Source organism: Crocuta crocuta, unplaced genomic scaffold (genome assembly GCF_008692635.1).
Source record: "Crocuta crocuta isolate KB4526 unplaced genomic scaffold, BGI_CrCroc_1.0 scaffold273, whole genome shotgun sequence".
In the NCBI taxonomy this organism is placed as follows: domain Eukaryota; kingdom Metazoa; phylum Chordata; class Mammalia; order Carnivora; family Hyaenidae; genus Crocuta; species Crocuta crocuta.
Genome location: NW_027529425.1, coordinates 4,867,785 through 4,893,651, shown reverse-complemented (window position 1 = coordinate 4,893,651; position 25,867 = coordinate 4,867,785). Strand labels below are relative to the sequence as shown.

At 41.5% G+C, this 25,867-nt stretch overlaps 1 protein-coding gene across 3 annotated transcripts in view; it reads left to right on the top strand.

Moving 5' to 3' along the window:
• The first annotated feature begins 6,993 nt into the window (after positions 1-6,993).
• Positions 6,994-25,867, top strand: part of SDK1 (sidekick cell adhesion molecule 1) — a 518,084-nt gene continuing 499,210 nt past the window's right edge. For 2 of the 3 annotated variants that reach the window (XM_077758767.1, XM_077758766.1), the window contains exons 1-3: positions 6,994-7,119; positions 17,312-17,418; positions 19,618-19,765. In XM_077758767.1, the coding sequence (XP_077614893.1) occupies positions 7,076-7,119; positions 17,312-17,418; positions 19,618-19,765 (299 nt within the window). In that variant the 5' untranslated portion in view covers positions 6,994-7,075. Of the gene's footprint in view, positions 7,120-17,311; positions 17,419-19,471; positions 19,523-19,617; positions 19,766-25,867 lie in introns of those variants that run through there. The other variant, XM_077758768.1, reaches the window with a different exon arrangement.

The following is a 25,867-nucleotide window of genomic DNA, read 5'->3' as shown; positions in this document are numbered from 1 at the left end:
TTTTCCTGTGGTTGATAGGTTGTAGCCCCTTTGTACATGAGCAGAAGATTATCTCCACATTCAACAGATAAAGTTACATCCATTTCCATTAAATCAGACCTTGAAAGTCCATTTAGGGAAGTGACTTCTACATCTAAAATTATGATGTTATCTTGAGAGAAAGTTATGTCCATTTCTCCCCTTTGGATGGACCTTAAATCTGTATTATCCAGACAGACGAGACTCTCTTGTTCGTAGATGATTTACATTCTAGTTAAAAGTATGTGAAGATGGAAATTTCAGAGTTTTCCATAGTAATTCATTCCAGGGTCTTAGAATGTTCTTTGTAAGAATACAGAAGCATACTTAATGTCTGTTCATCTTTCTCAAGGACAGTGAAAACTATTAGTCATTATTTGGGAAAACACACACTCTCATCCCTCAAAGGGCATCAGGTGGACCATTGACTTTTTCCAGGTCAGAGTTTAATGATCTTACACAATCATTTTTTGTCTTTATGGATCTTTTCAGACTTTTCTCTGTTCCATTTAATGTATATAAAGATCACATGCTTTTAAAGAGTCTCTGCAGACCTGATATCAACTGTTCTCTTTTTCTTTTTCCCAAGCTTTTGTGCTCTGTTACCTTTATGCCCTCTTAATTTCATGATCTGCTGCATATATTTCGGAGGCAAACAGGGCTGGGCCCAGAGATAACTCTGTTGTTCTGCACACTGACTCATCTGTGTTAAAATCCTTGTGGTAAAGATTGTAGCTTAGACACTTCGATCCCAGAGCACCGGCATATTTGCCTCCCTTCTTCCTGTCATAAATGTTAGTGCCTGCACTCACCATACTTCTGTGGTCATTTGTGTCACAAGATATTGGTTCGTCCACCTTATGAAACTACTCTTTCTGAAGATTTCTTTTCCACCTAGGCCTGAGTATGCAGCTTAACTTGTATGGAGTATAGGCATGTTTAGTAAGGTATGAATTTTAGGAAAAATTGAATTATGGTATCATTTACATTCAAAACAGTCCTATAATATATTAAACTGGTGATGCTCTGTCAGTTGTAAAAACCGAATTCAACTTCTTGAGTGTCTGTTTTGAAGCTTTTTTATTTCAGAAGATTTATTTTTTATGACTCATTCTTATAGGAGACAGCAACCGTATGAAGTGACATTTCTTTCTCCATTGTTAAGCATGGCTCAGACAGCGGGACATTAAAGCCCGGAGCTCAGTCCATCCCGAGCCGCCAGAGCCATAGTCATTGCACTTCAGCGTGATGAGGCCACTTGGGTCATGAGAGTGGAAGGTGTTAGCTGAGGTACTTAGCACAGAGGGATGGTGGACACGCTGTCACTGCTGGCGGTCACAGCCGGAGGACACACTTGCGGTGTAGCTCAGAGCAGGTGGCGTGCAGCAGCCCCTTGGAGCGGCAAGGATGGACTGCTTGCCTATCTTGCAGTCACAAATTTTGGTCACGGTGGCTGATGCTTTGCCGCTTCTGGTCCCGCATCAGATGGAAACACTAACCTCTTACAGAACAGCGGCTGGGTCTTATTCTCATTGCACTCTCAGCACTGATAACAGAATCGGTGGGGGGTTGTTGAACAGAAAATTGAGCAAGTCAGAGACCTGAAACTCCTTCTCCTTTGCTCTCACTCCCATATTCAGTCCGTTACTCATTTCTTTTGCTGTCTAGAGACTGTTTTAAAGCCACCTGTCTCTCTCCATCTCCACCACAACCACTGTTATTACCTTGGCCCAAACCACTGTCTCCTTTGAGAGTGTTTGCCCTGATAACTGCAGCGGCCCAAATGGGTCTACTCCCACTGCTCTGGCCTCTTAATTCCTCCTCCATGGTGCAGCCACATAAACCTTTAACAGCACAACCCTCCAAAGGCTGCCTGCTGTCTTTTTATAATAATGGCTCATCGTCATCATCACCATTACACTCACAGTGCTTTGACTGAGGCTAATGAGTGGGGTGGTTGGATAATTTATCATTCACACGAGGACATTTTTTTTCCCAGCAATATCATTTTTATTCTTTCTTTATTTTTAAATATAATTTATTGTCAAATTGGCTTATATCTATCACCTCAGTGCTCATCCCAACAAGTGCCCTCCTTAATGCGCATCACTGTTTTTCCCCTCTCCCCCACCCCTCCCATTCACTCTCAGTTTGTTCTCTGTATTTAAGAGTCTCTTGTGGTTTGCCTCCCTGCCTCTCTGTTTGTAACTATTTTTCCCCCTCCCTTCCCCCATGGTCTTCTGTTAAGTCTCTCAAGATCCACATATGAGTGAAAACATATGATATTTGTCCATTTTTGACTGACTTATATCACTCTGCATAATACCTTCCAGTTCCATCCACGTTGCTGCAAATGGCAGGATTTCATTCTTTCTCATTTCCAAGTAGTAGTCCATTGTATATATCAACCATGTCTTCTTTATCCATTCATCTGTTGATGGACATTTAGGCTCTTTCCATGATTTGGCTATTGTTGAAAGGGCTGCTATGAACATTGGGGTACATGTGCCCCTATGCATTAGTACTCCTATATCCCTTGGATAAATTCCCAGCAGTGCTATTGCTGGGTCATAGGGGAGTTCTGTTTTTAACTTTTTGAGGAACCTCCACATTGTTTTACAGAGAGGTTGTACCTGTTTGCATTCCCACCGACAGTGCAAGAGGGTTCCCCGTTTCGCCACATCCTCACCAGCATCTGTAGTTTCCTGAGTTGTTCATTTTAGCCACTCTGACCGGTGTGAGGTGGTATGTCAGTGTGGTTTTGATTCATATTTCCCTGATGATGAATGACGTTGAGCATCTTTTCATGTGTCTGTTTGCCATCTGGATGTCTTCTTGGGAAAAGTGTCTATTCATGTCTTCTGCCCATTTCTTCACTGGATTATTTGTTTTTTGGGTGTAGAGTTTGGTGAGTTCCTTATAGATTTTGGATACTAACGCTTTATCTGATACGTTGTTTGCAAATATCTTTCCCACTCCATTGGTTGCCTTTTAGTTTTGTTGATTGTTTCATTTGCAGTGCAGAATCTTTTAATCTTGATGAGGTCCCAATAGCTCATTTTTGCTTTTAATTCCCTTGCCTTCGGAGATGTGTCGAGTGAGAAATGGCTGTGGCTGAGGTCAAAGAGGTTGTTGCCTGCTTTCTCTTCTAGGGTTTTGATGGTTTTCTGTCTCATATTTAGGTCTTTCATCCATTTTGAGTTTAATTTTGTGTATGGCGTAAGAAAGTAGTCTAGTTTCATTCTTCTACATGTTGCTATCCAATTCTCCCAGCACCATTTGCTAAAGGGACTGTCATTTTCCCTTGGGATACTCTTTCCTGATTTGTCAAAGATTAGTTGGCCGTGTATTTGTGGGTCCAATTTTGGGTTCTGTATTCTATTCCATTGGTCTATGTGTCTGTTTTTGTGCCAATACCATACTGTCCGGATGATTACAGCTTTGTAGTAGAGGCTAAAGTCTGGATTGTGATGCCTGCTGCTTTAATTTTCTTCTTCAATATTCCTTTGGCTATTCAGCATCTTTTGTGGTTCCATACAAATTTTAGGATTGTTTGTTCTAGCTTTGAGAAGAATACCGGTGCAATTTTTAAAAAAAATTTTTTTTATAGTTTATTTATTGAGACAAAGACAGAGCATGAACGGGGGAGGGGCAGAGAGAGAGGGAGACACAGAATCTGAAACAGGCTCCAAACTCTGAGCTGCCAGCACAGAACCCAATGCAGGGTTCAAACCCATGAACCACGAGACCATGATCTGAGCCGAAGTCGGATGCTTAACTGAATGCTGGTGCAGTTTTGATTGGGATTTGCATTGAATGTGTAGATTGCTTTGGGTAGTATTGACATTTTAACAATATTTATTCTTCCAATCCATGAGCATGTAATGTTTTTCTATTTCTTTGTGTTTTCTTCAGTTTCCTTCATAAGCTTTCTATAGTTTTCAGCATACATATATATCTTTTACATCTTTGGTTAGGTTTATTCCTAGGTATTTTATGGTTCTTGGTGCAATTGTGAATGGGGTCAGTTTTTTGATTTCTCTTTCTGTTGCTTCATTACTGGTGTATAAAAATGCAACCGATTTCTGTACATTGATTTTGTACAGATGCGACTGCTGAATTCATGTATCAGTTGTAGGAGTCTTTTGGTGAAGTCCTTGGGGTTTTCCATGCACACAAGGACACTTTTGAACATGAAGTGGCACCATTGAAAGTCACACAGGGATGATGTGGAAACAGTGTTGTTCGCTTGCCTTTGCTGCAATGCCCTGTAATGCCTTATTCACCCTGCTTCTGTTCACTCTCTCTGCACCTGCATTTCAGCCTTTTGTACTTTTCACGGTTACTCTCCATGTTTGCCGCCACCACAGGTCCTTTGTGCATGATATCACTTGAGTATTTGACTTTTAGCTCTTAGATTCTGCATGGCATCTCATTAACTAGGCTAAAGGCTAAATCTTTTTTATAGTGTCTTACCACAGTGACAAATTCCATTTAACATTTAATTATTTGAATGAATGGTAGTAATAGATTGGTAATATTGTATTATCAATATATCTGTCATAGAATGCAGTGGTCAGCACAATGGTAAAGTAAGCTCTACACAGCTGTCGCTTGACCATCCTTGGTTTGAACTGTGTGGGCCCGCCTATCTGTGGTTCTTTGTGCTGGAGAACCTCAAAGGTACTCTCTCTTCCTTGCGGGTTTCCTAACCTCTTCTCTTCTCTAGCTCACTGCGTTGTAAGAAACAGTATATAATGTGTGTTAATCAACTGTTTATATTATCAGTAAGGCTTCTGGTCGACAGTAAGCTATCAGTGGTTAACCTTAGGGGGAGTCAGAAATTGTATATAGATTTCTGACAGTGGGGCAGGGGTTTGGTATGCCTACTTCGCATGGTGTTCAAGGGTCAAATGTATATTTAAATTTTATATTTTAAGTACACAAGAAACTGGCTATATAGATTCCAGTTTAATGTAAAAATATGGTCTCCATTTTAACACTGTTAGTAGGCTATTTTTTTAAAATACAGTAATTTAAAACTCCAGTTTAGTAATTCCACAGAATTATCCAAAATTTGAAGTTAAGACATGGGTTCTTGAGAAGAGGATTCCCTCAATAAGAAATCTTTGGCATATAGAGTCATAATGCATAGAATTGGTGGATTCTGGAGCAGATTATTTGAGTTTCAAATGATGATTTTACCACTCACTATCTGCATGGCCTTGAGCAAGTTACTTAGTTTCCCTGAGTCTCCCTTTTATCCAGTGGTAGAATGAATGTAATAATGGCATCTATTTTGTACTGCTTTTGTGAAAATCAAATCAGGTAGTACCTGCAAGATACCAAGAACAGTTTCTGGCATATGGGAGGAATTCAGTGAATACTAGCTGGTACTCTTATCTGGGCTATTGTTACTCTATTGATTCATTCACGAGATATTTATTCAATATCTGCCTTGTTCCCAGCATTGTTCGAGGTGCTGGCAATTCAGTAGTGATCAAGATAGGGCATGGAATGCATTGGGTATGATCCATTAACACTCCAGTTCCAGGATCTGAGAAGTGTCCTGACTGAAATAAATGCCCTGGTTTGTTGGAGGCACATTGGTGGGGAGGAGTTGGGTCCACTTAGATGTTGAGTCCACAGTCACAGAGCTGGGGAGGAGTATAGGGCTGAGAAGGAGCACAGAGAAAGGGCCCAAGTTGGGAAGGGCATAGCCTGGTTAAGAGTTAAAAAGTGAGTGCAGCTGGAGTGTTTACATGTGAGTAGAGAGGGTAGGGGGTTTGAGAGGGACAGGAAGCAGATGAGGCAGGTATGTTTGTGTGTGTGTGTGGGGGGGTTGTATAGAAAAAATGACAAGCCATCTGATTCTCTTCAATTTACTGCTGAGGAAGCAGAGAGCCATGTGTCCTGAGCAGGGTCATGAAGAAAATTAGTGATGAGACTGGAACTAGAAGCTAAGTGTCCCATGTTCATATATATATATTTGAACTATTGAAGCATATGTTTAAAAATTGCACAAATCTTACATAGAATAATTTTCTATGAATTTTCACAAAGTAAGCACCCCCATATAATACATGGAGAAATAAGCCTTGGCCTGCTCACTGTAAGCCCCCTGTTACACCCCTACACTGTCCCTATCCACCAGAAGTAACATTTGTCCTGACCTCTAACACCACAGATTAGTTTTGACTGATTTTGAACTTTTATGGACTTTTGGATGGAAGCGTGTACTGTAGTAACTTCTTTCTGTCTGGCTTCTTTGCCTGTACATAACATTTGTGGGATTCATCTGTGGGGGTGTACGTGGCAATAGTCAGCGCTCTTTAGTATTTTCCTGTATGAATACACCGAGGTTTCCCATTTTACAGCCCACCAGAAGTCCCTAAAGAGATAGATGTGTGTGTGTGTGTCTTTGTGTGCGTGTGCGTGCGTTGTGTGAATTGAAAGATGAATTGTGATTCCTGTCATTTATGTATGTCTGTTAATCTTGCTTATCCTAGTTACTTTCTCTTTCTTTTTTTTTACCAATTGAAGTTTATATGAAAACATTTCTTTTAGAGCCTACGGGTATACCCTTGGTTACTTTGAAAATACAGTGCCTACTCAGACCAAGACTTGCATGACCAGCGATTGTCCACTCTGTCCCCTTCTTAAACACGTATTAATTGTAAATGGAAATAACTTGGATGGATTTGTCACATGTTTTCAAATGGTGCTGATCATTGAGCTTTTCAGTCTTTTGAAATATTATCTAGGGTATTACAGGCTTCCAGGAGGTCAAGGATTATTGGCTACTTAATTGGGCCCAATAGCCATCATTTATACTTGTTAACATTAGGTCTCTTTAAATAAGTGATTGATTAATTGGATGAATGCCATTTTCATGTGTGTTTCATTCGATTTTCTCTTTTTTTTCTTTTTGCATATTTCAGATGATGTTGTGCCATATTTTAAAACAGAGCCAGGCCTACCACAGACTCACCTGGAAGGCAACCGCCTCGTTCTCACCTGCCTTGCTGAAGGGAGCTGGCCTTTGGAGTTCAAGTGGATGCACAATGACAGAGAGCTCACCACCTACACCAGCGAATATAAGTAATTGATTGCTTGAAAATAAGATTCCATTTCAAGTTGATGTGTATTACTGGCTGTAATAGCTCAAAAGATGAAAATATTTAATTGAATTTCTAATGCATTAGGATTAAAGGGATAGATTTAATTAGAATGTGATTGAATATTCTGATTGACATTGTATTTATACCTAGGAAGTCTATCACTGAGTTTGCAAAAGGAAGTCTGTTAGTGAAATTACCAGACTGAAAAGAGCTGTAGTTACAGAGGAATGCAAGTAACAGCTTTCAGGTGATAAATTTGCCACCTTGTGGCAACAGCCCCACCTGCCAGTATGGTTCCCTTTAAGGAGCATGAATGTTTAAACAGAGATCTTTAAATCAGTAGCTTCTGGAGCTCTGAGTCGTCACCAGAAAACCTGCCTGAGGCTAACTTTGAGAGTCGGAACAGGGAAGATGGAACTTGGTGGTGGTGGGGGCACACACACATCTCACCCAGCAGCAAACAAGGCTGTTCACTACACTCCTGGGTGTGACTGTAGGAGTGAGCCCGAGCTGAGGGCAGAGAACAAACCCTGAGCGGGGATGAGGCCGAGATGTGGCCACATTGGATGTGTGGCTTCACCCAGGACCAGTGGCACTAGGTCTTGCGCCCTCGTGTCTCCTTGTGGCACCGAGGTCTTTCCGATTCGAACCTGAAGTTTAGCTTCTGTTTCTGTGTGGGATGATGACAGCAGATGCTGCAGTTCTGAGTAGGACAGAGAGATAGGGACTTGTAAGGAGTCCGGAAGGTCCCCAAATCAGCGCAATTAGCACCGCCATGCTCTTATTTAACTCAACTAAGGATTGGCTGTCCAGAGGTTTTGTAAATAGAGTCATGAGTTCTCAACATGGGGCACAACCCATCACCTACAGAGGTTAGGGACACCTGGCTGGCTCAGTCGGAAGAGCATGTAGACATAGGAGTGTGGGGATGATCATACCTCATTAGTGGCCTGTGAGCACCAAAAGGCTCTAATATAGGTGAAACAGTATATTTTCTAGCCCACAAGCAAGCTGCTAATACATCCTAGATGGCATTGTATATTATTATAATGAGACGTTAGGGTATGTGGTTTGTCAGGAGAGGCAAAAGAAAGAAAAAGACAAAAAGCCAGCTTAGAAATGAGAAGGATGTATGAGTAATGGCTTTAATAGCAGGTGCCTTGAATTCAGCTTATTATGTGCGTGACTTTGGACAAGTTACCTAACCAGTTTGATCTTGTTTTTCTCATCTGTAAAATAGGCATAATAAAACCCAATTCAGAGGGTTCTCATAAAAATGAAATGACATAATGTTTTGTATGCCCCTGGGAGAAACGAATGAAGTTTCAGAAGAATCTAGATGGTTCTTCTGTATCAAACGTACTAATGTGGATGATCCTTAATGATGGTCTTCTAATTGAGGTATGTGGTCATGGATGGTGGCAAAGGAATTGCTTTCTGATGTTCAGTCTCTGTGTGTGTGTTTTCTGAGGTTGAGCTGATTGAGAACATGCCTTGGTGTGGACACCCAAGGTTCTACCCTCTTTGAGCTGTTTCCCCCAGTTCACAGAAGGGAGGCTCAGTCTCCCCATCTGAGTTCTTCTGTAGAATGGCATCTCGGGTGCAGGATGAGTGCACAGTTTTGAATATTTGGCTTGAACAAGATGAGGGGCTCTTTTAAACAGCTGCTGAAGAGCTTCTTGGCTTTCAGTCTATACATATTCCTTTTAAGAAAAAGTAGGATGCTAGAAATGGGATATTTTCACCAATCTTGGGTTTAAAAAAGTTTGGATATGTTGTATATAGGTGGGCAGCAAGAGCTATACCAATTTTTTGTAACAACCTCACCTTTTTCATTCTCCACCCGTCATCAGAGAATGTATTGTGCCGCAGGGAACGTGTAATGAGAGCAAAGCAAAGAGCATGTGCAAGATACATCCTCTATAGCCAAGGGCTCTTCGTTTTATCCAGGCGGCTTGTCCACTTCCACACAGTAGAAGTAGAGTATTCAGGAGTCGTTGCAAAGAAGAAACAAGCTGAGAATTATTCTTTAATGAAGCATACTCTGTCTGCATTTCACCCTCCTCTGAAATGAGAAAATAGTGCTGAGGCCTTAGTGGCAGATTTCAAGGAGGAGGAGGTAGAAAAGTTCTGTTTACTTCCATTGGATCAGTGTTCTATCTTGATGTAGAAAGAACATGCATGATAGGAAAGTTAGGGCTTTGTATTTTCTCAAGCATTTATTCAGAAGACACTTTCATTAACTTCTGCAAAAAAGATTATTTGTTACTCTACATCCATATCCATTTTTATTACTTGACTGTGTTTTGGTTGTTGCTGTGCTTCAACCTCTTGTTGTTTATTTCCTTCTTCCATATATTCATTAGATTTAAATGAACTGTATGCAAATATGTGGCCAGTACCTTCTCTTTGTTGTTAATTTCCATCCAATTCTATTTATTCTAATAATAAACAACTTCCCATTCAATGAAATATAAAGTAATTGAAAAAAAGCCACTATCCTCTCATGAAGAGACACATTTTCTAAGTTTTTAATGCTTAATAATTATATTTCAAACTTTGTAATGTAAACTTTTTTTTTTTTTGATTAATGATAGTTGCAGTGACCATGTAGTACAGAAGAACTTTTTTTAAGCACTTGGAATCTTTTGATCAAAAGACATACATTTTAAATTGCCATTTGTATGTATATTTTTATTTCTGAGAAATTTGATGGATAATCAATAGGTATCTTTCAAGCATAACAATATATTACATTAGAATAAAATTCTGTGGGGTGAATAGACCTACTGAGTTCAAAGAGTAAAAAGGAACAGTATGAAGGTTCCCATCTGTTAAATAGTTCAGTATTAAACACGGGATAATGTGGATTTCAAAATCGTTACATTGTTTAGATTCCATTGGACACACCTAAAACAGTGGTGTGATAGTTTTATTCTAACTGCTAAAACACACATCATGCCGATATTATATGTGGTGCTGTTTAGACTTAGGGTGAAATAGTTGTGGTGTTCTCTGAAAACGTGCAAGGAGACAGAGTGTTTTTGGCATTGCTCTTTGCACTAGCAGTGTCACCTGTTAATATGACACACCCTGGTTAATCCTCAGGCGGACACAGCATTGTGGATCATGGAGGCAGGATCGCAGGGGCGGCTCATTATATGTGGACCATTACAATGAGGTCGATGCTTCATTCCCATTTCCCTAGAAACTTAGTAAGAAGAAATGGGTGATTCTAAAGCGAGAACAATTTGTGAAAGACATGATAAATTATATTCTGTTCACTGAGGGCTTCACACACCAAGATGAGTTATCAAGGATCCATAGTATTTTGTCATTTTTTTTTCCAAGAAAGAAACCCAGCCCAAAAAGCTCATGCTATTTTTTCAAATGACTCTTTCATCTACTTCCTTCCAATAAGCACCTTCAGCTGTCATATGTTAACCTTCATGAGACCATTCTAAGTCTCAAATTGAAAAACATGACCACTTTATGAAAATGGTAATTGTTCTATCTTTGAAATTGAGTCCCTCTCCCCCAAACTCCCCTTTGGTGTCAGTATGAAAATGCTAATCCCGTAAAAGGCAAATAATATAAACTCAGCTTTTCCAGCTTTGACTGAAAATAGCATTTTATTTGCCACTTGTGTTACAAACTGCACAAAAATTTCAGTGAGTTTCAAATGTTATTTACATGTATGCTTACATCCACATTTAGGCATGGGTGGCCCTTTTGCCACCGTTGTAGTAGTTCAGTCATTAAACCAAGTTTCCATAGCTGTCAAAGGCAGACGTGACTTTTTTCCCCCCCGAAAGTATTTATTCTCAATTACTTTCTACTTTGAGATAAAAAATTATATTCACATATAGGTAGATAGATGTCTAAGCCAATAATTTCTTAGTGGTAGGCATGCTATTCATTTTATACCAGAAAGAATAATTGGATACTGTGAAGTGCTAACATTCTTATCATCTCCTTATGTGACCCACCTCTGTGGTTCAGTTTCTGATGACAGTATAAACAATAGAGACTTGATGGAGGATTCTTCTTCTTTTTTTACATGCTAGTAAGAAAATAGGGATGGTTAAGGAAAAAGTAACTTTTTCTTATGTTTAATAAAAAGATGAAAAATTTCACAGTATCAATAAAAATTATTAAGTATCTGGGAATAACCTTTATAAAAACCTACAGGAAGAAAAGTGGAAAGCCTCACTGAGAGATATAAAGGAGAATCCTAGATAGGAAATCTAAACCACTTAAAACCAGACAATGTATATGAAATAGTTATATTCAAGACAGTGGCCATCAGGCAGCCACAGGTGGTGATACCTGAGCGACAGAAACCAAGTGAGCCCTCTGACTGGCCCAGCTTTACTGCCGTGCAAGAATTTCCAGGCTGTGGCCCAGAGAAGGGGGCACAGATACCTGGAGGACTCCTGAGGTGAAAAGATTGGAGAATCCAGAGAGATAAGGGCTGAATGCCAGAGAACAGGAATCTAGAGGCCTGCAGAGATTCCCTGTTGAGTGTTTGCCAGAATATTCCATCAGCACGCTCATGTGAGGAGACTCCCCAAGGCCAGGGAAAGGATTACCCAGAAGTGACAGCAGTCCTACCATGCTTACCACAGGGCTGGGCAGAGGATCTGTCCTCACCAGCCACACCCCAAATCCTCATAATTTATGGGGTTGTTGGACAGAGGATTCAGAAGTATCTTGGGTCTGTAGTGGGAATTATTAGCCCTTGACCAAATGCAGTTCTGATCCTGCCTAAGATTTTATAAATAAGACCAGGAAGGATCAAACGACTTTCAAGTATCTTTGAAGCCTCAGAGAGCAAAGCCCAAGAATATTGATAGGAATACAAAAATATCTAGCACCAAACAGGGTAAAATGCACAGTGTCAAGAATGGAATCAAAGATTATGAGGTATGTAAAGAGGAAGGAAGGCATGGCCCTTAAGGAGGACATGAATCAGTCTATTAATCTATCAGGCCAATGCTGGCACAGTTAGGGTTAGCAGAGGAAGGCATTGAAACATCATAACTGCATTCCCTATGATCAAAGCTAAATACATACAAGATATTAAAAGGCAGAAATCAAACTCCTGAGGATGAAACCTGGAATATCTGAGATGAAACCACATTGGGTGGGAGTGCATCAGAGTAGATGTTGCAGAAGAAAATGTTAGTAAACCTAAAGATATAGCGATGGGATTATCCACAATGAAAGGCAGATAGAAAAAAAAGAATTGAATGCAATGAAAAGAGCATTAGTGACTTACAGGACAACTTCAGAGAACCTAATGTAAGTGCCTCTGGAATCACAAAGGAGGCGGGGGCAGGAGGGATAGTTGAAGAAATAAGATCCTGAATGTTTTACACTTGATGAAATCTATAAACCCAGCAGTGCAGGAAGCCCAGCGGATCCCTTAGTGGAGTTCCTAGCCAGTGCAATAAGGAAAAAAATATACAAGAAATAAAAAGCATCTAGATTGTAAGACATAAAAATGTCTTTTATTGAAGGTGACATGATCGTCTATGTAGAAAATATGGCATTACCTGTGCTGAAACTAATACGTGGGCTTAGCAGTGTCCCCAGATGGAAGATCAGGATTCACAAATCTCCAGACCCTGAGAAGAAGCATCTAATTATGCTTCATTACTACACCATGGGAAAGACTCCTCTACGTGTTTTTTGTTTTGTTTTGTTTTTGATCTGCTGTGTCCCCCACTCAGAGAGGAAAGGTCTGTTTAACTGAGAACTCTTCCATTAGGTGACATGTGACCCACTGGTTTCTCCATCATCTCACTGAACTGAGTGCAATACTCAGCCGTGTCTTTGCGCAAAGGCTTAGTGCCCCCAGCTGTTTGATTTCCTCCCCCGGCCCCGACTTGGATTATAGTCACTCTTTTCTGCTGCTTAAGTCTCCATTGGTCCTGTCCTTTTTGAACTGCCCAGCTCACAATAATAACAGTTACCTTTTGGCTCATATGAACTAGTCGTACACAGTTTGGCTCAAAGAAGTAGAAACCCTCATGGTCCCATGACGCATACAGCTCTGGGTCCTCTTATCATCTTCTTACCATGTTTTGGTCTGGGATTTTCATTTCAGTATTTTGCTTGTGAAAGAAGCCAGCTATAGACTCATTCTACTTTTTATTATTAGCTTTTGATGTCATATAGGAAATTTATAAAAAATAAAATTGAAAGCCAAAAAAATAGAAATAAAATGATGTCATATAGGAAATTTATAAAAAATAAGATTGAAAGCCTAATTACTTATCATCTCCTCTCCAAAAGAAGAATCAGTGTAATTCCAAGAGGTGTACAAGTAGCTTAAGTTGTTGCTGTTTTTTTCCCCCCATAACCAGTTTTTTTCACTTTGACTATAAGATTGGGCTTTGGGCCAAGATATGAAAGTTTATTATAGAACTTGGTTGTTTATTTTCATGCAAAATAGATATTTTTATACCAGCATACAAAAGTTAAATTGTGGGGGATAATCTTATCTGGAGTGGCATAAAGTGAAAACAGACCCCCATTCAAAGAAAAGAGCCTCATACCTAGTTTAAAAACAATTTTTTTTTTTATGTTCACTTATTTTAGAGAAAGAGCACACACACAAGCAGGGAAGGGGCAGAGAGAGAGAGGGAGACACAGAATTCAAAGCAGGCTCCAGGCTCTGAGCTTTCAGTACAGAGCCCTACGCAGGGCTTGAACTCACAAACCGCGAGATCATGACCTGAACCAAAGTTGTATGCTTAGCCGACTGAGCCACCCAGGGGCCCCATGCCTTATATCTAGTTTTAATGGGCACAAGAATTCTGTCTTGTGAATTGTATCATGTCACCTGACTTTAGATGGAGAAGTGCAGATGTGCCTTCGTTATTCAGAACCGTGATAGGCCTGTGTAGACTTGTGTCCTTAGAGTAAGTCACAGTGTTTCGAAGAACTGCTCAACAGTGAGTAGCCAGTCTGCAACCAGGCACTATTGTGTCAGACATTTCCAGACTTTCAGTGTTTCACGTTCAGGAAAACTCTTAACAGGTTAATTTATCCCAGTTTTGGGGGAACTGTTTATCGCCTAATGGTTCTTAGTAGTTTACGATGAAGCCATGAGTTTTAAAAGAGAGGATTCGAAGAGGCATTATTTAGGTTTTTCTGTGACCATGGTGAGGGCCTGGTAACATCAGAAGATTTTCTAGCTGCAGTTATTTTGGCTGTGTTCTACAGGGTGGGCCTGTGGGGGATTCTAGGACAAGCCACAGAAGCCAATGCCTTCTTACTGGGGTGGAAAAAGAAGTTGTTGCCTGGACATTGGGTTGGTCCCAGAGCCACCAGGCAGACTGAAGGAACAGAGCTGGGGGAGCCTGCCAGTGCCAGATCACCCCCAGAGCCATTCCCAAGAGGGTCCTGCTGCTGATTCCACTGGACCCTGGATGCTGTTGTTTGGGTCACTGCCCTGGCTGGCACTGGACGCCACACCGTGCCCCCGGTCCAGGGCTCTGCTGCGCCCTGCACTGCTGTGGTCAGACCAATTCTCCTTGAGTCCCCATCCCTCCGCATCACCGGCCTCAAATCACAGAATCCAGAGTGTGTGTGTCCAGTGGTCCTACGTTGGCTCATACCTGTGTCCAGGGGTCTGCCTACACTGAGACTCACAGAGCAGAAAATTCTCCAAACAAAGGAAAGTGGTGTACATCCTAGGCAGCCAAAAAAATGTCATGTGTCCACTCCAGGCAGGGCTGGTTAGGCTGTTGTTGATGGGCTGAAATGGAGCTAAAGTTGCTTGGTAGACACACCCTGAGGTTGTTCAGGGGGCCCGTCCTGAGAGCCATTTCAGAACTGAGGTGTTCTCTGTTAGCAGAAATGGACATTTAAACCCTTGGTTTTATTGTGACTTTGTGTTTTATTTTCTTTAATTTGCTATTCCTGATAATGAACTGGCCCTGGAAAATGTTGCATTAGTCTAGTAGAAACTCTGCCTTTATGCAGTGAATACAAACATTCCCTGCTGTGTTTATTTGAAATAGGAGCAGGCATTTTCTATATTTTAGTGGCATATGGTGCTAAGATTTTATCAGACTTTCTTCTAAAGAGCCAGGAAACTTTCTCTGCTTAAAAATGTGTGTTTATAAACAATAGGCTTGCAGTGAATATTCCCATCTGTTAGGTGAGCATAATTTGTGTAGGAATTCCTATAATAGGTGGAGTGCTTTGCAACTTTTTTGTATATTTTTTCCCTGGCGAGACATTAGACTAAAGAGATGGTACAGAACAGCATATGCCTAATACTCAATTTTGTATCTGCTCCTCCCTGTGGTTTGAAAACACTGCTATTTTTGTGCATCAGTACATAGGGTTATTGTAGGAATTCATAAGAATTTAAAATCTCTTTAGGGTCCTGCAAGAGGAGGAAAATGGAATGGATAACAATTATATAATTGTGGAAATGTTGCAGAGGTGATGCTCTTTGTGTGGTTTTTCAAATACGCATTCCTGTGACTTGTGTTATTTCATTTCCAGAAACCTGTGTTGACTTTGTTTCAGCTTAATCTCAAAACTCCTCTTCATTATAGCCACAGTTACCTGACAGTTGAAGCTGCTCAGCCCTCTTGGGTCTTGGTTTGTGATTTAAATCAGTGGCATTGACTCTTTGTGTTCAGGTTGATATTATTCTGATTATCCACACTAATTAATTTTGCGTTTGAGATGAGCCATTCCTCAGAATAGAATAAAATTTTGAAGATTAAAACTCAGCAATATTTTTTCATAAAAGATTTTATTAATCTTGTCATGGGAATATCAAGATGGTTATCAGAGGGAAAACATACTTTGATTAATATTTGCTCAGTGCTGAATTACCTATATTGTCTAAGTGTTTTATTCACTTAAAAATTATGCCTTTAAGTTCCTTTTTCAGGTTGACTAATTGGACATACTTGAATAAAAAGATGAGCAATCAGTTGAATGTAAGTGATTTCAAGCTATGCTTAGGAACTGAGCCCAGAAAACATACCATATGTGGTGCTTTTTACCTGATTTTTAAAAGTTTCTGATTATCCTTTGTTAGGAGAAGTATTTTTAAATTAAAGATAACTGTTAATGGAACCTCTTTGTAAGGAAGGGTAGCATCACTCAGTTTTCTCTTTTTTGGAGGAGATGCTACCATTCAGCTGGGGTTCAGCTCTCGTCTCTTGTTTGTGGTAAGCCCCTTCCCATGCGTGAAAAGATCCAGGTCTCAGCCTTATTCTTGGTTTGTTTGTGAACATGGCCTAGAAACCAATTAATGGACTCTCTTAGGTATTGTGAAAGGTTGGGACTCCGGAGCTATAAAACTCACTTCAAGTGGTCCTTGGTTATAAATCTTAGTTGCTTGTGGATTTCAAAACATCCTAAGTTATAAAACTAACCATAAAAGTAGGGCTTTTATGGAAACTGTATCTTCTAAGTACATTTTTTTCTTCTATGAAATGTTACTGAAGTTTTTGGAAAGGCATTGATTTGAAGGATGACAATTACTTACAGTCACAGGAATGGAAAATACAAGTGAGGTCACTTTTCAGTTATCCAGAACATTTTTAAAGTTAACGTCAGACCATGTGTGGAGAAGTAGGCAGGCAAGGGAAGTATGTGATTTGTGTTGGGGGGGGGCCTACAACAGTGGGTGGGGAAGGGGGCTGTGTCCCTGCTCTCTGCCTCGATGACACCTGTGTCTCATCCTGAAAGTGTTTGACACTTTCACATGACACATTATATAACAATTGTAGCCAGTTCTGGAAATAACTTTTAGAAGTTCTGATAGAATTATAATACTTTTTGTTGAAAGGTCTAGTTTACATGTAATGACCTTCAGCTGTTTAACATTTGTCATTTATTCAGCTAGGCATGTGTGATAGGTACTCCATGCGTGGCATCGTGCTGCGCGCCAGGGGCACAGTCATGAACAAGGCAGGTCTAGAGCCTAGTTGCATGTGCCGCTGACCGCCTAGCTGGGGAGACAGACAACGATTACATAATCTCGCAAATAAATTGCATTTGGGTTAAGGGTGTTGGCCAGAGAAGGACTGCATAGACAGCATACCAAAAATACTTGGTGAGCACTTGCAGAACGTGATGCTGGAACTGCTCTAGATACAGAACCATTAATACTTGTTTTTGGTCTTTGGCAGGTACACTATCCTGTCTTTACAGAGACTCGATGCTGGGTTTTACCGCTGTGTGGTGCGAAACAGGATGGGAGCTCTCTTGCAGAGAAGATCAGAAGTTCACGTCGCATGTATGTGTGCATTGGAAAAGTCTCCAAATGATGAATAACAGAAACAAAGTGTCTGTGGGGAATGCTGATCAGAATCACTTTTAACTGTTGTAGGAATTGAGATTCTGTCTTGGATTCTCTTTGGAATAGAATCATTGCTAAAATTGGTTGGGAGATAAGTGAATAGCCAGTGTAGCTGGCCCGATGATGGTGATGGGGCTAATGAGGCAAATACCACTCTTAAAATTCAACAGCCAGGGGCTCTATCAGGTACTGCGGAGGGCAAAAAGACATAAAAAATTAGCAGAATGCCTTCTGTTTTATGAATTAGCTGCTCTTAGCTTTTATTATCATTGTTATGTTCAGATTCAAATGTTTGTCAAATACAAAATTAAACCCAATTAGATAAAATTTCTTCAGTTCATAATCAGTTCTTTCCAGTGATTTGTTTAGAAATCCTTTAGCTGCACAGTAAAAAGTACAAGGGTAGTGACGCCCTAGACGGTATTATTGTCTGTCCTAGATGGACTTGATGGGTCCTCTGTAGACACGATCCATTTTAGAGAATGCGGCCTCTGAAAGTAACTGAAGGAGACACCAGAGTGCAGGGAGTTTGCCTGGCCTTGGCAGGAGTTAGAGAGACAAGCTGGTCTGCAGAGAGCACTTCATACTTTTCTGGTCCAGAATCTGGGAAGGGTAGGGTCCTTCTAAAATGGCCTGTCCCTTTGTTAACATTTTGAGTTTACCACCAAAACGTCTTTTCATTCCAAACAAAGCAGGCAGTGTTATGCAACTTTACATTATATATTTATATAACGAATTGGAGAGAACTTAAGAGCTCCTAAACTGGGCCATCCCAACCACCAAAGACAGTATTTTCTTATTTGTTATTTTGACCACAGGTAAGGCCTGTAAGTCAGTGTATCGAGTCGAATAATTTCTATTTACTCTCCTATTCTGCAATTACCAGTGACTGAGTGAGGTGCTGTTGCTCTACACGTTTAGTTATGTTTTTAATTACTAGGAAGACTTAACTTTTCTGAATTGTGGTGAAGTCACTCAGCTAAATCTTACTGCAGGATAATTTGGAACCTCTATTCAATTGAATAATTGAAAACATAATTAATAAATATGAATTTCAGTTCAGTACCCCAAACATATTTGAATAAGTTAACAGCTTGGAATTTATTGTAATGTATTAAATTCTGTTAAATAAAATTAAATTTTGGGCTTTTTCTTGGTTAATTATTTATATCCTTGTTTCTAGAAATTTGTTTAGATTTTCTTCTCTTTTCTCCTTCTATTTGATAACGAGTTTCACTTCACTTTAAAAATAACCGTGACTGTTCTCCTAATCTGTTTCATCTTCTAGAATATTAAATGCTGCTTGTTAGATAGGAAATAATTTCCTCTGAATAAAAAATCCATTGATAAAAGAGCTTTTCTATGGACTGTTCCAAGTTAAATGCATTCAGACAAACAGCACATAAGTCAAATCTGTGTGTACACACATATAACGGTCTTTAATCCTAACATAGACATTTTTCAAAAATTTTAAATGTTACTAATTTAAAAATTGGCGCCTTATACCCACATTCTAATGACTGTTTTTTTTTTTTCCCGTGACCCCATTTCTTAAAAATGTTGTTAGCGAGTAGCATGAGAGACTGAGACAGAGCCTACCTGCACCCGATTAAGTCAACAGTAGGGGGTTTGGAGAACCCTGTAAAAACAAGTTCGTGGCTAAACAAAAAATATCTCTCCCAAAAGACCTGTTAGGGAGACAGTCCCCCCAGCAATGAAAGGGAGAAAGTGAACAGGGCAGTGGTGGCCGCCTAGGTGGAACTAGTTTGAGACCGAGTCGGCGGCGTGTGGCTACAGGGCAGTTCTTCCCCGTCTCTGTGGCAGTGGGCCCCCTCTTGGTAGTTTATTCCAGTATTCAAATCAGAAGCAAACGTTTCATTGCGTTGTTGAAGTGACCGAGACTCTGAAGTTCTGCTGATGAATGCATTTCGTGGGCATTCGGGGGTCACGTGGTGTGGCCTCATGCTTCACTTCGCCACCAGACCTGCGCTCGTCAGCACTGCAGATTCTTCTGGCTTAATGTTTAATTAAAGCACCATCGGTGACTTTGCTGTATTATAGTTATTTCCATCTTTGACCCTCCCCCCCCAAAGAAAGAGTTTTCTAGAACTCAAACGGTCTCATTTTTCTCTGCAGATATGGGAAGCTTCATGGACACAGACCAGAGGAAAACGGTTTCGCAAGGACAGGCAGCAGTTCTCAACTTACTGCCCATCAGCAGCTGCCCCAGGCCTCAGGTCACGTGGTTTAGAGAAGGGCACAAGATCGTTCCCAGCGGCAGAATGTAAGTTGCTCTGAGCTTTAAAATTTACTTCCCACTGGTTGGCGCCGTTTACATATTACTTAATGAAGTTCACTGTATCCATTAAGCCCTGAGGAGAAGATCAGGTCTCTCAGGCCTCCCCCAGGCCTTTCCCAGCAGCTGTTTGGAGACCTGGCTGGGAAATGGCTCAGCAGTTTGAGGAAACCGTCCTGTAGTTACTTTTCCAGAGCGTCGCCCACCCTGAGTAAAGCCTCCTTGCTTGGTCCTTAATGGTCCCTTTTTCCCTTTCTTGAATGCACTTTTTTAAGATGTCATTGTCATCCCTGAGTCGTGTTTAGCTCCAAGTGCTAATTTAATGAGCTCTCGTACTTACTTACAGAGCTGTGGGTTTTTTCCCTCTTTTTACTGAACCATGTTTGATACCACTTTTTCTGACGATAAAACAGTAATTACTGCTTATTTCTCTTTATCCTTTTATCCTGCCGTGACAGTTTTATTTCTCTTCGTCTAATTAGTGGTTCACCATCTATTGCAGAATACTGCTTTGTGATTAGTTAAGCATTATTTCAAGGTGTTCCTGCCTATCCCACATTCAAGGTATTTATCTAATGCCAAACAGATTTTCTTCATTTAGAGCTTTAAGTGATTAAACGAGAATGTTTCATGTATATTTCATAGCTGGGCATTTTGCAGTACAATTTAAAGTTAATACCCAAATATAAACATTGCAGGGATGGTCATTTCTGAAAGAATCATGAAATGCTGTAAGCTGGGCTAAATGTCAAGTCCTTAGGCCGTCAGATGGCTGCACTCAAACAAAGATTCATGAGAAGAAAATGCTTCATTTTTTAGTCTGTTTTTCCACAAAGGATACATATATAACACAGTTTGCTGAGTAGGTTTTAAATGTAATTCCAAAAGTCATTGCGGGGTGTAGCCTTGCTTTCTCCCCTGCCTGCCCATCCACAGATCCCTTCTCCAGGCCAGCTGCCATGCTCTCCCAGCTGGCCCTCTGGACCTGCTTCACCCCATGAAGTCCATTTAACAAATTCTTCTATTTTTGTTATTGGAAACAGGAAGACTGTTGAAATGTATAAAGGGCATATTTAAAAATGGTAGTGGGGCACCTGGATGGCTCAGTCGGTGAAACATCAGATTCTTGACCTCAGCTCAGGTCTTGATGTCACAGTTGGTGAGTTTGAGCCCTGCATTGGACTCTTTGCTGACAGCTTGGAGCCAGCTTCAGATTCTGTGTCTTCCTTGCTCCCTGCCCTCCCCCACTCATGCTCTGTCTCTCTTTCTCTCAAAAATAAAAAAAAATTTTAAAAATTTAAAGAATTAAAAAAATTAAAATGTTAGTAAAAAAGTCTAATTACCTTAGAAAATGGGAAACTGCTTTCCTTTTTCATTATTTTGTTAAGAGTTGCTTGCGCGTCCACCTTTATAGTGATTCCAGTGATAACAAATGCCTCTTGAGGTTGGTGAAACGAACAGGGATCAATTTTTCATTCTTTTAGAAGCCTGTTAGGCTGAACAAAAGGCAGCTGAGATAGACTCCGGTGAAATATTCTGGAGTGTTCTAGCACTGAACACAGTATGACTGGGCTGGTTTGGGAAGAGTGCTGGGAAGAGAAGGTCCCGGGGAGGCTGAGTAGATCGAATCAAGCTTCTCCAACACTGGAGTTTCCAGTTTACGTCAATGGGAGCACAGTCCACGGTGGAAGGACTAGTTCAGAGTAGCAAGTAGCCATTTGGCAATTTGTTTATTGACTTGTGGTCTAGCTGTCAGCATTTATTCGAGAAGTATGAAAGGAGATAAAGTGAAATAGCAACTCTTAACTTTATAAGCTTTTCCTATTTTACTTGCAGATTCTTGCCAAAGACTGTTTAATTCCTGGTGAGCTAATAATGTAAAGACACTAAGTAGGCTTTAACTTGGTGTCACTTCAAACAAACGGTCTGCGAAGCTATTGATGAAGCTCTAATGTCAGTAGAATAATATGCTGGTAATCCTTTTTTTTTTTTTAGATGAGATGAGGCTGATTAGGGATATTTACACATTTGCAAGGCCCTTCAGTTTCATATTTTCCACTTCATCATCACCTCCATATTTATTAAGTACCTGCTGTGCAAGACCTCGTAAATCAGCGTGCGTGTGGTTTTCTCCGTGAGTTTATACATCGTTCAGAGACCCCATGCTTTCCACTTCTAAGGAAGTTCGGCTTTGCAAGGCAGTTGGAAGGGCATTTCTTCAGGGCCCCTGTCTGGATGGTTGGCAGATAAGTCAGATGGCATTAGATCTGTTCTGTGCCACCAAAGGTGTCATTTAAAAATGGAAACGTTTGGCTCAAAGTGTTTCATTCATGTTGAAACAGGTCAAGCTTCTGTACCTACTGTAACCTGATTATCTGTAGTCCGTTCATAACACAGTGTGAGGGGGTGGGGGGAGAGGTGGCCCTTGGCCATGGGGAGGAGGAGCCTGGTCTCGCCAGTCCCACCCCCTAATTTTTTAACATTACCATGGGACCTTCAAAATGTGAGCTTTTGGCTTACGATTTAATGATTTTTTTTTCATTTTCAAGGGAAAAAACAATTTTAACAATGATTCCTAACTTGAAAAGTTAGTTGAATAGCCTATTAATAATGTTAACAGCAGCTGTTACTGATTGGAGACCTCCTTGAATGTGATACCATGTCCTCCCCTATCCTCACACTTGCTGTCAGCTGTGCTTGGAGCTCTCCGGCTGCAGATCGGAGATGCTGGCCATCCTGCCCAAGGGCACACAGCTGACCGTGGCCAGGCTGGGCTCCGCCCCAGGTCTGTCTTTATCAGGCTAATGAGTCTTTTCATTTGATCTTGCCAAACCCTCTTCATGCTTTTGAGCTATTTTTCCCATACACTAGTTTTATTTCTATTTCTCCCTTTTTAGAATGTCAGCCTTCAGTGTGAAATGCTACAGGCTTCTGTGAGCCACAGGCCCGCACGACCCGTGTGCCCACATAGCCCTGAGTGTGCCTGTGAGGTGCTGTTTATATATGTTCCCCTGTGTTGGGTCTCCAAGTCCCTAACTTGAGAAATTTTTGACAAAAGAGAAGGCAAATGTGGTTTTCCAGTTAAGGCATGGGCCTTTCAAAATTCTGAGGCCTAGTGGGCGATGGGGTGGAAATGAGGTCTGTGTAGCACAGGGTGAGGGGCAGCAAGAGATGGAGGCCCATTGCCCTGTGCCGAGCCCAGCACCCTGTCACCAGCAGCCTCTCGGCTCCTGAACTGCATACTTGTTGAAGGAGGAGGCTTAGTTCGTGGGGTGAAAGGAGCAGCAAAAATTCATCACCATCCTGAAAAAGGGGCCGAAGTGAGTGTCCCAGTGGCAGACGTGAGCTGTTTCACATTCACAGGAGAAGGAGGCTACGTGGAAAACTCACAAAGTTCTGATTGCACTTTGGGCTTTTCCCCCGAGTCATTCATTGAGAACTTACCGAGGGCCTGACACCAGTATGGTTCCAGGCACTGACAGTGCCGCGGGAAACCAAAGAAAAGGCCCTGTCCTCAGGGAGGAAGGAAAGGTGATCGACCAGCTGGTGAAACGGAGAGGAGAAAATAAAGCAGGGCACCGAGTGGGGAGCATGAAGGTTGGGTGGGTTGCTGTTTTTGACATGGAATCAGAGAAACCCTCTCAGATAATAACCAGAGACCTTGGAGCAGAGACCTGAATGATTCAGGGGAGGGAGCCTGGGTGTAAGTCAGGGAGAAGAGCACGTGAGGTAGGAGAATGGCCAGGGCGTTGGAGGAGCAGCCAGGGTGGGGTGGCTGGAGATGGACTTTTGGAGGTGGCTGAGCCTGAGTCCTAGGAAAGTTTACTTAGCCACAGTGAGGACTTCGGTGCTTGCTCTGAGGATCTGAGCAGACCAGCCATGCAGTCTTCCCTGTGACTCTGCCATTAGGAATGATGTTCAGAATGGACTGTAGGGCAGCAGTAGGAGGCCTGTGAGGGACTCGCTGCGCTAGTTGAGGTGGCTCAGATCTGGAGGTGTGGAGAGGGGTGGTGAGAAGTGACAGACGCTCGTCTGTTCTGCATGTAGAATGGATAGATCTATGCTGGATCGGATGTGAAGTATGGGAGGAGGAAGGGAGCTATGGAAAATCCAAGAATTCTGGCCCAAGCAACTGATAGGTTGGAGTTACCATTTCCTGAATTGGAGAGAGGTGTGGAGGCAAACAAGTTTTGTGTATATTGGGGAGACATTGGTGGTGGCAACTGAAATTTGTTTTGTACGTGTTTGAGGTGCCTAGCAGGTGGTCGCGAGGATGCAGTCATGAGGTGGTTGAATATATCAGACTCAAGGTCTGCAGCGAAGCAGAGGCTAAACTGGGGGGTTGTTGCTGTGTTCATGACATTTAAAGCTCTCTAAAGTTCCATGTGACAACATAAGCCAGTAAGTGGAACCCAGAGGCTTCCATCTTATTGCTGAGATGCTCTTGGTGTCCCAGAGGATGACCGTGCACTGGAGTAGTCAGAGATGCACAAAACCAAGCTGGTAGAAGAAGGGGACAGGGTGGCACTGGGGTGTTGCCAAGGAGCAAGGAGTGAGTCAGCACTTGAATGGCTTCCCAAACATGTGAGGTCCTATCCTGGAACGTGTGGTCACATCAGCCCACACAGCAGAGGGGATGTGAGGCTGCAGAAGCAGGAGGGGACTGGAAAGGTGGGGAGGTGGGACAAGGGAGAAAAGGCGAAGTCTCATGGCTGGTGCTGTTGGGGTCAGTGCCAGTGCCCCCCGACCCGGCACTGGCCAGCCGTCAGCAGCTTTCTCTCGTCTCACCTTCAGATGTGAGCTGGTGAGAGTCACGACCCTGCGTGGCACATGTACACCGTCTCCTCAAGAGGCATCAGCCTCCCCTGGGTGCTGGCTGTCTATGGCATCCTTGTTCTTAGAATTATGTCTTGTTCAACAGATAAGCACCACTGGAATGGCTGGGTGAGTGAAGAAGTGTGAAGAAAAGTCACATAATACCTGCAAACTTCCTCACCAAAAAGGGGGGGGAAGCATAACAAACCTTGAGCATAAATGCTATTGGTGAAGGAGTATGAATGTATCTTGGAAAGACAAACAGTACTTTGAAAGAATTGAGAATAAGTTATACACAGAATTTTGAATAGGCAATTACAGGTTTTACTTATCTGAGAGGATGCAAAAAAAAATGTTTATTTTTCTGATTTACTGAATCCAAACAGTTAGTTTGCTATGTCTGCATGTCAAAGATCAGTATAGCCTTGTCTTATAAATATAGTCTAATTTGATAATAAAATTGTCCTGCATTATTTGAGTTTTGATGTATGTCCTTTGTTTCCTTTTATTTCTCAGAATGTAAAATGTGAATGTCGATGTCGTGCAGTATTTTTCTTACCTCCGGGAGGTGATTTGTGTCGGCAGTTATCAGATTAGGCCGCAAAGACTTGTTGTGTGCAGTGCCATTCTTCTGCCTAATTGCAGGTCCCCGTGCTCAGAGTGCGCACTGTAGGCTGCCTGAGGGGAATGCGAAGCATGGTGCACTTGCACGTGTTTTCCGGCGAACGTGAAGTTCACAGATTAAATATTTCAACCTCCAGTCAGCTTTGTGGGATGACTTGGCAGGAATGATGTGAGTTGTGAAGTATGGGCAGTAAACAGCATCCCAGGCGATGTGGAAACAGCCTGACTCATAATCGTCCGCGCTCAAACACTTGAATGTCCATTAACTTATTACCATTTCATTTCAATCGCGTCAAGAAAGATTTGTTTAAATTAGCACTTGTGATGGAAGTCACAACGTAATGCTTGAATGAAGTAGATCTGGTTGTAATAATATTTTTATAGTTAACTGGGCTTTCAAAATAATATGCTTTTAAAAATTTTATATTATATTTTATGGGCATTTGGCGACTGTTTATAGAGTATGTCTACACGTGTGAATTGAGCCATGTTTGGTATTAGTAAAAAAAAGCTAGGAGATGGGGGCTCCGGACCTGCTTCTGCCGTTAATTCTGACCTTGGGCAGATTACTTACTCCAGTTTGCTTCCATTCTCTCATGTCAGAATGAGGAAGGTGTGCTAGATGACCATCGAGGCCCTTCCTGGCGTTCA